Genomic DNA, 11,373 nt, shown 5'->3' on the forward strand with positions numbered 1-11,373 from the left:
GATACATTAAGGCATTCCAGCACCTCCGTGTGCTGGACGGGTGCAGGAAGCAGAGACCTATACATTCATCCACAAGCAGTAAGATGTGCACACGTGAATGGCGGCTGATCAAGTCTAGGTAATTATTGACACCTTCCCCAGAATCAAGATAGCCTTAAAAGTTCAACCAGTCTGGACCGTCGTCGCTTTTACCAGCCTCCAGCTCAGGAGGTGCCGCTGCTGTGTTTGCCGAGAGATGGCCGCTGGCACGGAAGAGTACATCATCCAGGTTTATATCCCCTTGCGTCGGCGCGGCCGCCGGTCCTACCTGCCTATCATCGGTGCCCACTTCTTCTTCATCTATTATGTCCTCCTCGACGTCGTCGAGGGCATCGTACGAGCGCGACGGTAGCGGCGCCATATTGGCTTGCACAGGCGCCACATTCAGATCGCCGGCGTCGCTTTCTGCAACCAACCAGGCCGGCGACACAGGATGAGCCGCCGCTTCCGTTGCTATTGGGTGAGTATGTGCTTCGTTCCACTCCCCCGTGTAGTCCACCGCAGGCATTCCGCTTCCCACTGTGTAGTCAATTCCTATCGTGGCGGCGTCATGAGAGCTGGGCCGTGCGTACATAACCTCATTACCGGTGCTCTGACTCACAGAATGAGTGTTCAGCCACGCAGTGACATCGATTTCGCCGTACGCGCTCTCTGGTACTGCCTGCGCTGCCTCACCAACGAGCGAGTACGCACCACCTGTCTCATGTAGAGCAGTCGCAGCCGACGTACCCTCATACCGCACCCCCGACGCCGGAAGTCCCTTTCCAGATGCCTCAGAGTGTGGCAACGGAGCTCCTGACTCTGGATTGCTAGTCAGACTAGCCGCACTGCCGCTGGACGCCTTCTGCAAGTCCTCGACGCGAGCAAGTCCACTTGCAATAGTATCCAGTTCACAACGCATCTCATCAATGCGCTTTTTAAGATACTCCCGCTCGGCGTCATCACTCTTGTTGTGACAATGCTGGACGTGGTATTTCTGTGTTGATGCGTGGTCCTGCCTCAAGTGAGCATCCTTTGCGCCTCTGACCTCCCCGAACCCTTGCTGCAGCTGCTGCAGCTGTCTGCGAAGCTCCTGAATACGATGCCTTTTGGCCTGATTAACCAAGTGCAGCTGATGTGTCTCCGCGTGGCTTCCCCCTGCTGCCCATTGGCGACGCTTTTCCAGCTCCCACATCAGCTCCCCCACCCGCTGCGCTGCGGCATCCCGCACGCGCTGTGCGCTATCGGCGTCACGCAGCGCGTGCTCGCGTCGGCGCTGCGTCAGCGCGTTCTGAGATCGAACCTCCTCCAGCAGCCGTCGATCGCCGAGACCGGTGTCCAACATTGCGTCGCTCATCACAAGCAGTTTCTCGTTGCAGCGCATCTCCAGGTGTGCATCGCGGTGGTCCTCCGTCAATATGGCAATGTCCTGCTTAGCGGCCTTGATAAAATCCTTGTACTTGGAGGCCTTCTTGTAGCGCCTCACTAGCTCCTTCAGCTCGTCACGGCGCTTGACGAGGTCACGCTGCTCGAGTCGCAGTACCTGCAGCGTGCGATGCGCCATCAGCGACTCCTGCACAAGACGCGCGGCGATCTCATGGTGACGCCGGAGTGTGCCACCGACAGTCGACGTCGCTGTGCTTTTATGCGACGCCCCGGGGCCACCGATGGTGCGATTTCCATCAAAAGTGCTGCCACCTTTAATACATTGTGACAAGCTGGCGTGGTAATGCTCGCGACTGCGCTGAAAGAGCTCTTCCCGCAGGCAGGCGTTCTCCTCCTGCATCATGAGAAGCTCCTCAGCAGTTTCCGGGATGCCAGGTCGCTGAAGGCCGCAGTGCTCGGCAACCGACACGTTGGTGGACACATACTCGCGCGGAGAGTCGCCAGGGTAACGGGCCATGCGCGCACACGTATCGCCAGCACTCCTCTGGTCGGCAGAAAAACGTCCGCTGCGCGAATGGGCTTCGCTCACGCAACCGTCGGCAAGCCGCTCCTGCTCGTCGAACACTCGATCCGCTGGCAAGGCAAAGCTGTCATCCTCGTACACGGAGTGATACGCGGGGCAAATGCCTTGCTCAGAGGCTGCGGCATCAGCTCTCGAGTAGGCAGATCTACTGGGACTGGGGCTCTGCTGGGATGGCGACAAGCACGACAACGCTGAGGTCGACAGGGGAGTGGATGAAACGCCTTTACCGGCACCTGCCAAGTCTACCGCTCCTTTGGTCGGGCTGTGAAGCACAGAGGAGTTTCGAGAACTGCGTGCACTCCGTGGAGTGTCTGAGCTGGAGGTAAACGTGGCTGAGTTGCTCGACGCACCCATCGGCATGCTCGCACCGGCGGCCGCATGGCCTCCTGACGCGGATCGCACATCAAACCCAGCAGTTTCCTTCATGTTCACTGCGTGGTACGGATTGCTCGAGCTGTCGCTCTCGAAGTCGTCCGGAAAGGAGTCGTTCGAGTAGCGCTCGTCGTCGTCGATATCGATTGCTTCGACAGCGGCAGTCATTTTTTTTTTTTTTTCGGAAGGGGAAGCGGAGAGGGCCGAGTAAATGAGCCTAGTAGCGATATTTCGTCTCTTCTCTTGTTGGGTTATTTGTCTGTGTACGTTGTCAGGGACTCGGAGAGGGTAGAGAAGACCAAAGAGAGACAAGGAGAGGAGGAAAAGATTCAAAAATGAGCAGAGAGGTGCAATACCCACAGCAAAACAGAAACTGCTCAACGATTCTGTAAAAAGAGGAAGTGCTCCAGTCATACAAACCGCACAGCGTGATAGCGGTGATTGTGCCATTGATGCATTAGAGTTGGACGATATGATGACGGCATTTGTGGGGGGAGGGGAGGAGGGGGGGGGGGGGGGAAGTGGCGCAAGAAAGGTGAAGAGTAGTGGGGAATGCAAAAATATTTTGATTTGCAAACAGAGAGAGAGAGAGGGCGAATGGGTTAGAGAATAAAATAAACGGTCAACCGTGCAGCATGCGCGCCAACGAGAGAGCGGGGCGCAGATGAGGACAGAGTCGCGGCGCGAAAGCGCGCATACGCGATGAAACGCAAAGGAGATGGACCTCGAGGATAGTCGATAAGAAAGTTGCCTCAGGCCCACTGCGGCCAATCTTGGCAGACATGTGGGTAATGACGGGCATCATATACCCCATGTAGGTGGAGACGCGTCGTGCAGCAGCGACAAGCGCGAATCGCGAGGTGTTCCGACGCCCACGAAGACGAGTGAAGCTCTCCTTTTTTTTTTTTCGAATGGTCGTAACTTTTGTTTTGTTTCCGCTTCTGCAGAGGAACCCGCTGGAAAAAAAAAAAAAAAGAAAAAATGGGGAGGGCTCAGCGCACAAAATGAGGCTAGAATACATAACTTACCACGAAGAGAGAGAGAGAGAGGTGAGAGCGCGCAGGGATAGAGAGAGCACCAACAGCGCCTGTCCCACACAGGCAACAGACGCATGCCGAAAGTGAATAGCAGCGCATGAAAGGAGCACAAGAGGGACAATAACTTTTTAAAGAGCATACATGCAAGGGTTATGCGCGGCGTTTGTGCTACACCTACCCGCGCACACAGACGCACCCGTATACAGTTCTCCCCGCCCCAATTCTACATGGCTGCTCGATAAAGCTGCTTTTCGTCTCACTGAAGCTGGTTTCCGTACCCTCTCCAGCGACCAAAGTAATCGACGCCGTCCCAAGGATCAACGACATGAACACCAAAGCCACCACCACCACGACACACGCCGACTTCTTTCTTCAAAAGAGCGCACACATCGGTACACAGAGAGCTACGGCGGAGGAGAGTGAAGCTGCGACCACGCTGTGCAAGCCACTGGAAGTTTGGCGGATGCTGCGCACAGCAAAGACATTGGATAAAGAGAAAAACAGAACACAAACAACAACGCAAACGGCGCTAGTCGGCATCCAATATACGGCCAATCTCCGTCTTCTGCTCCGCAGTCAAAAAGCTTGGGAACTTTGTGGTGAACTCGATGACGAGGTCGCCGCGTGGAGCATCAACACCGCCGTGGTTCGGCAAACCTTCACCAGCGATGCGCGTGCGGTAGGTGGGGTCCACAATTTCGTCAATCAAGATGGACAGCTCACGGCCTTCCATCGTATGCACCGTCACAGTGGTGCCGCAGAGAGCATCGCGCAGGGAGATGGTTGCCTTAGTGACCAGGTCGTCGCCCTCCCGACGAAATCTTGTATGCTGCATGACGTTCACCACTATGACAACATCACCACGCGCGTATCCGAGGCAGGTGTTGCCACGTCCCTCGACAGTGAAATGGTCGCCCGTCTTCGCACCTTTCTCTACACGCACCTCGTAGGACTCCTCCGTTACGGTCGCCGCAGCATCAAGTGCGGGCATGCCAGCATGCGACGCACTCCACGTGGCCCGGCGCGTGGCGCCATAAAATACGTCCTCGAGCGTCACCGGCAGCAGTACCTCGATTGACGGGCACTTGGGCGGGTTCGGCGGCATGCCGGTAACGGCGCTAAAGAAGTCATGCTGGTTGCTCTTCACCCCGTCAATGCGACCTATCACCTGAAACGGGTTGTCAACCCCAAAGAAGCGGGTGAAGACAGCGTTGGGATCGATTAAGTCAAGGTTGATACCGCCCGGCACCCCTTGTTGACCGGTGCCACCATGGCGGACGCCTTCCTCTCCGTAGATATCATAGATGGCGCGCGTCTTCGGATCCGAGAGCACAGTGTACGCCTGCGCCGCCATCGTAAAATTGCGCTGCACCGTCTCTTGGTCGGCATTGTTGGAATGACACTGCGGGTTGTAAGCAAGTGCATACCGGCGATAGGCCTTGGCCACATCGTCATCGCCCGACTGCCGGTTGAGGCCCAGAAACTCGTAGTAGTCGATCATCTCAGAGCACACGAGGAGAGAGGAGCTGAGAGCTATTTCTAACGGTTGGCTTCGATTGCTTTGCTGTGGCGCGCTATGGGGAGTATTGGCTATGAAGCCTTCGATATCGGCCGGGGCGCAGTGCTGAATTGATGCGTACGTCCCAGCGATGATGCAACATTACGAGAGCAGCAGCGAAGCACGCAGCGGCAGAAGTTGGGGAAGGACGAACGCAGGAGAATGCGGTAGGAGAGGTAAGAGAAGAGAGGACATCAGATGTACACAAAACGTGTGGTGAGAGAAAGAGAGAGAAAAAAAAAAGAAACGCTGCTAAAGGAGATGAGCAACTTCTCCTGGTTGTGAAAAGGAAAAAAAGAAGCGCACCGTATGCAGTACACATTTCTGCGCGCAATGAGGAGATGAGCCAGCGAAGATACTCGTGTCGTGCACGGCAGTCCAATGAGCACCAAAAGCTGAATTGCTGAGAAAACGACGGCTCTCTCTCTCGCTTCCCCTCGCAAGGCATAGAAAAAGTGCATCATGGGGAATTGTCTGTGAAGCGTGTTCTTCACCCATGTTGCAAACTTGTTTTTTTTTTGGGGGGGGGGGGGGGGCAGGGGGGAGGCTGCTGTTGCCTCTTCGCTGACAACCACGGGTCCGTGCGAGGTGAAGTGGAGCACAGATGTGCGGAACGCCATCACAGAGAAGGGGAACAAGCCTACTTTTTTCGTCAACGTAGGTAAACAAACGTTATGCGGTGCCGCTGCCTTTTTTTTTCCGCTTTTAAAAGCATCCTTTTTCCTTCGTTTGTTGGCCGTCATGCACAGTTAAAAAGTGGCATAAGGAAAAGCTAGCAAGAAAGCGAAGTGCGGTAAGTCAAAAAGCGCCTCTTTTCGTGTTGCGTGTTTGTTTGCTTGCCTGCCCTTCTTCCCCTGCTCGCTCTACGCCACGCTTTGCCAGCTCACTCGCAGCTTAGGCGCGACAAGCCACCCCAAAACACACACGTACGCAGTCCGTTAAGTGCGTGCATGTGCAAAGATGGAGTCATTGAAACAAAAAAAAAAATGTACACACAAAGGGAACAAGAAGAACGAAAAACAGCATCGAGGGCGTCCGTGTAAAACGAAAACTACAAAGCTGCGGTAACAGACGAAATGAAAAGGGAAGACGAGAGAGGCTTCAGCCCGAACAGTACCGTACAACACACACAAAGAAAAAGGGAAGGGAGGAGCCGAGTGCCACACACAGCGAGAGACCAAAGCTCAAGCGCGCTACTACACAGAAATGCGAGAAGAATACAGTACGGTCAGTAGAACGCCACCAGAAAAGGTCAGATGAAACTCGAAAAAGGAACTATTTATATAATCAAGAGAGGGCGAAAGCCTCATCCCAAGAGAAGAAGAGGTAAGGAGGCGGTTGTGTGTGAGCGCGTGAGTGCGTCGAGGTGTTTACCCGAAAGGAAGTGCTGATATACATACTACTGTCGGCAAAGGCTCGAACAGGCAACCTCCGCATGAACGCCACTATGTAAGGGGAAGAAAAAAAAAGGAAGCGCAACAGGGTACAAGCGATTGTTTAACGAAGCACAAGGAATGCAGTAGCCCGCTGCACAGAGATGTCGCGTCAAGCAGATAGCAAATACCAAGGTGAGCAGCAGAGGAGAGGCAGCGAGACGAGGCACCTTTTTGTGCATTACTCTGCAGAGGAAAAGGGGAGGCGCGTTATGTGTAGACGCGTGTGACCTGCCATGGACGAGCCCAAAGACGACCAAAGACATGTGCACAGAGGGAGATGAAACCAGGACACAACAAGAAGACGTCAAACGTCTCGGCAACCCATTCAAGAGGAGAAGTAAGGCACACCCGAATGAGGATTGGAGGATAATAACAAAGGAGCCAAAACAAAGACTGGCAGTCGAACAGACACCAGAAAAGGGCTGGAAGTGAGCACCAGAGAAAGAGACGCACGTGAAGTGCAGAGGTGAGGTAGAATGAGTGAGAGGGATCGTCTCTAACCTCTTTTCTACGTCCGCTTGTTCGTACGGGCACTGTTTTCTCTCATTGAACAACAGCGAGGATGAAGAGGGAAAGGGAAAGAGTTGCAACGACAGCAGCAGCAACCGACGCCTATCAAGGCGTGACTAGCGAGAGAGAGGGGGGAAGGCAGGGGCCGAGAGAGAAAAGGTGTAAACAAAAGAGAACAAAAAACTTCAGATGCCGTTGAGAAGAAAACAGAGAGCGTTAGCGAGTGGAGCCTACACACAAGGCGTACCACACACACACACACACACACATGAAGCACAGACGATTGTAGGGCGCCAGCCTGCATCCCATGACAGTAAGCTAGTAAAAGACAATTATGAAAAAAAAAAAAGGAAAGAGGAAAAAATAAAAGAGAGAGAGGGGAAGAAAACAACAAGAGATCATGTGGATAAGAGAATAGACTTAGTACGCTCACACTCTGCAGAGAGCACCCACACACACACATGATAAGACACAAGCACGCGGAGGCACACAGGGCAGTCAGAGAGTTCCTCCGATAAGCTCAGATGCGGTTAAAGTACCTTTTCGCTCAAGCGAACCGCTAAGCGCCGGTACCTGTCGCCCAGTGCTACTCTCTTTACCGCCATCGCTACGTTCAGTCCTACTGAACCAGTCAGTGTACCCACCAGGTTCTTCTTGTCCAGCACCTCTCAGTAGTGTGCTACGGAAAGGGTGGTGGCGCGCTGCAGGCGCAGCTGACACATTTTTTTAGGAATCATTTTTTTTGTTCTTCGTGCGTGTCTTCTTGGCGGGCACAGGCGCCCGCTCATGGTTTCCATTCTTGCTTGCTGCCGGCATGTTCTTCGTCGGCCCAGCGCTGACGGAGGGGCGACTGACCGTTATGCTGCTTCGACGCGATTTCAAAGTGCCCCCTCCATGCTTCGACAGCATGGAGGGCGCAGACCATGCTCCACCACGTTGGCGATCGGACAGCATGATCGGATCCAAGCACGAGATAAAGGACCGCTGCAGCTGCGTCGTACCACTTGGACCCTTTGGCGAGTGGATAACCATGGCCTTGTACTTTGACTGCAAAGACATGTTCACGCGTGAGGAACGAAGTCTGGTGGTACTCACAGTGTGTGACGACTGTGTCTTCGCCTCCGCCAGGTCAACTTGGTCGAGGGTGCTGGCTGAGGTCGGGGTGTTACCGACGGGCCTTCCGCCGCAAGCACGCAGGAGCGCCACGTAGAGCGCCTCGTGGTGAACAACCAGATTCACAGAATGGCCGTAGGACGCCATGATGAACTCGGGATGGCGCAAGAAGCAGACAGCCAGAGACCGCAGCGCAGTGACGAAGTCGTACTGCCACTGCTGAGTAGAGATCTCAGCGCTGTGGGTCGAGAGGAACTGACGGAAGCGCGCCAAGTCGCGGACAGCCTCGCCGTCGTGCAGCAGGACTTGAAGCACGACCACAGCATCGCGCACCATCTCTTCACACTCAGTTGGTCCTCTGTTTGCCAGCGAGAAAAGCTGCACCATCTGCACAATCTCCTCCTCCGCGAAGCTGGCGAAGGACTCGCCAATAATGCGCCGAAAAGCATGGTCAGCGGCGAGCACCTGCCCCGAGAAGTCCATTAAGTGCTGGCCACGGGAGCGACGACTCGACGACAGCAACACCTTCCCCTCGACGCGGCCCTTCGAGGCGCCACTCGCCTTGTGTATGTGGATTGCTTCAGAGACGCCGAGAAGCAGCATTTCCAGTCGCGTGCGAATCCGCTCGAGTGAAACAAGACTGGAGTGCATGAGCACCGTCTCCTCGTCCATGGTCCACAGAATCGGCAGACTATCAACACAGGCGTACGGTGCATCGTCCACTTTCACCTCCAGATAGGGAGACAGCTCATCCTCTTCGGTGCTGCCGTCGCTGTCCACGTGTACCCTATTTCGCTCAACCGACGACGCGATCTTCTCCGTGTCATGCTTTAACTGTGAAGCACACTGTTGTGCAGCGTGACCCGACTTGTCGCTGGCCTCACCTTTGTATGGTGTTGTGTTCTCGTAGACGTCCGCTTGGTTCTCCACTGGCACAATGTCAACCTGTGGCTTGTGTGGCTGCATGTTGTCGGCCAGCAGGATAACTATGCGTAATGGGATAGGTGGAGGCTTGCCTACGCGACTTATGTTCGTACCACTGGGTAAATTGATCGACGCTTACAGAGATGGAAAATTGTACAACACAAAGGATTCACGTGACTGCAGACGTACGCACACAGGATTGCACACTGGGGGAGACAGAGCGAAAGGAAAAGCCGCTTGTCGAGGATGAGGGGTGTGGAGAGAAGACGAGTCTGTTTCTCGACCTTCTATACCGAGGGGGGCTGGGGAAGAGGAGGTCGCAATGCGAAGTCAAGGAAGAAGGGAGGAGAAACTTTACACAAGAAGGAGGGGGCACAGTCAATTGGCGATCGCAATCGTTCAGGCCTTTTGCGTAGGTTTCCGTCACAGCGATACTTCGTAGGGGTGGCAAAGGAAAGAGTTCACGAAAGACAGAGAGGGCTAAGAATGAGAGAGAAGAACGGACTTGAAGCAATAATGAGAAACAGCGAGGTAAATACTGATAAAGGGCTCACAGGTTTACCAGAAGAAATGTGGATCAGGTGTGGAAGGAGGCATAGAGGGGGGTGTGCAGTGCTATCCATACCGTAGAACATGAGGAACAAAAAAAAAAAAAAACGAGATAAAGTGAGAGTGGGAGATGGCGGCGCGTGCATTGGAGAGGGGCAACTTGAGAGAGAAAGAGAAAAGCACACGGAGACAGTCGTGAGAAAAACTGAGCCTCCTGCCACTGCACACGTGAAGCAGTGCGCGTTCTGTGGTTGAAACAGCAAGAATGAGCAACGAGCCCCCGTTGCCGCCGCCGCGGGTCTATGAATATGTGGAACCCTCATCCACTGTCATGCAAACTCCGCGTACCGGATGCGCTTATCGCCCTTTTCTCTGGAGGCCCCATTACAGGAAGCAGCGGACACCAACCCCTGCCCCCATCGAAACAGTCCAACGCACCATCGAACGCCACTGGAGTCTCGTCAGGAGAGTGAAGGTGAGCAAGAGAAGCTCATTTGTTAATGCAGAATCCATGTTGATCGGCGCTTTCCATCTCGGACGCGGCTCCTTAACATTACTTCTTTCGTGTTGTACTACATCCGCTCTCTGCCATGCAGCACGTGAGTCCCAGCACCGCCTCGGACACCACTCCGCCCGCCGCCACGTCCTGCAGGGGCCCATCGCGTCCCGCAAAGCAGCCGTGGACACACGCGCCACAGCAACGCGCCGACTCGGCCACCTCACAGCACAGCCCCAGCCTCGTTCACTACACCGCCCACCCCCTTCGCCGGCCGCCACGCCGTGCACCCCTCGGAATGACACTCGGCCTCCCCACGCCAGCGGGCAGCGAGGGCCGGGTGAGGGGCGGGCGACTCACGCTGGCACACCCTGCACACCACGCAGGGGCCACAGACGCCTTCACGGTCGCGGGCCGCTCCGACGCAGCGCAGCCCACGACCTGGCCGCCGACACCAGCAGCGATGCACCACTCCGGCCCCCCCGCACCGTGGGTGCGTGACCCTGTCAGCACCAGAAGTGGCTCGGCATTGGCAGGGAGACGGGGTGGGGGACTGCATCGCTTCTCTCCACACACACAGAGTAGGGGAGGAGGGGGGGGGGGGGGGGGCGCTGCACCCTGATGACGCCACGCACTGCGGTGTGCCTCGGCTGCAGGGCTTCAGGGCAGTACTAATTTTACACAAGCATGCGTCCTCCCTCCACATCCCTCATTAACGAACCACGGCAGGCAACCAAGGTATCTACTGCACGAGAGGGAAGTCCGTACGGAAGAGCTGAAGAGGTCCACCTTTGCGGTTTTTGTCGTCCCTCAAGGGCTTCGATAATTTGCATTATTCAGAGGTCTCATGCACACACGCGCACAGCCACGCATTGCGGCGGTAATGAAAGGGAATGCGAGTCAGTAAAATGGAATAAGAGAGAAGCACAGCAAACGACAAAACTTACTTGGAGACCTACAACTACGCACGCGCACAGAAATACAACGCCGTCCTCCCGGTATTTCATAGACAACAACAAAAACTCACATAGTTCTCTGTAAGTCGCTGCTTTCTCATTTTCTTTCTCTCGTTGCCACGCCGTCTAGGAACAGGGGAAGTTCAGATCACTGGCACTCAGCCATGGAAAGGGGAACAAGTCTAGACTCACACGCTCGCAAACATTCCACAGAGAGCTGGCGAGAGACTGAGCTGCAACCAGAAGCGAAGAAAACGACGAATAAAAAAAGGAGACAAACTACTGGAGTAGGAGTACGTTCGAAAAGCAACGACATCAGCTCCTGCCAACATCAGCTTCACCAAAGACTCACAAAGCGCGCACATGCACAAACGCAGCGGCACGCTCGCACAATCACCTGCCGTGTGACGATATGGAGCGTAGATGCGGCGTCGG

General features: G+C 55.0%; 3 protein-coding genes across 3 annotated transcripts; all 3 read right to left on the minus strand.

Annotated features, from left to right (window-relative positions):
* Positions 1–154: 154 nt before the first annotated feature.
* LBRM_32_2120 (conserved hypothetical protein) lies at positions 155–2,527 on the minus strand (the record flags this gene model as incomplete). Its single annotated transcript, XM_001567517.1, has 1 exon — positions 155–2,527. One exon carries the CDS (start codon positions 2,525–2,527, stop codon positions 155–157), a length of 2,373 nt encoding a protein of 790 aa, XP_001567567.1.
* A 1,398-nt stretch (positions 2,528–3,925) lies between these two features.
* Positions 3,926–4,897, minus strand: LBRM_32_2130 (putative heat shock protein-like protein; the record flags this gene model as incomplete). Its single annotated transcript, XM_001567518.1, has 1 exon — positions 3,926–4,897. The coding sequence occupies one exon, from the start codon at positions 4,895–4,897 to the stop codon at positions 3,926–3,928; it is 972 nt and encodes a 323-aa protein (XP_001567568.1).
* A 2,729-nt stretch (positions 4,898–7,626) lies between these two features.
* On the minus strand, positions 7,627–8,979 carry LBRM_32_2140 (conserved hypothetical protein; the record flags this gene model as incomplete). The annotated part of the gene is made up of 1 exon (XM_001567519.1): positions 7,627–8,979. The coding sequence occupies one exon, from the start codon at positions 8,977–8,979 to the stop codon at positions 7,627–7,629; it is 1,353 nt and encodes a 450-aa protein (XP_001567569.1).
* Positions 8,980–11,373: the final 2,394 nt, after the last annotated feature.

Source organism: Leishmania braziliensis, chromosome 32, assembly GCF_000002845.2.
Source record: "Leishmania braziliensis MHOM/BR/75/M2904 complete genome, chromosome 32".
Classification (NCBI taxonomy): Eukaryota; Euglenozoa; class Kinetoplastea; order Trypanosomatida; family Trypanosomatidae; genus Leishmania; species Leishmania braziliensis.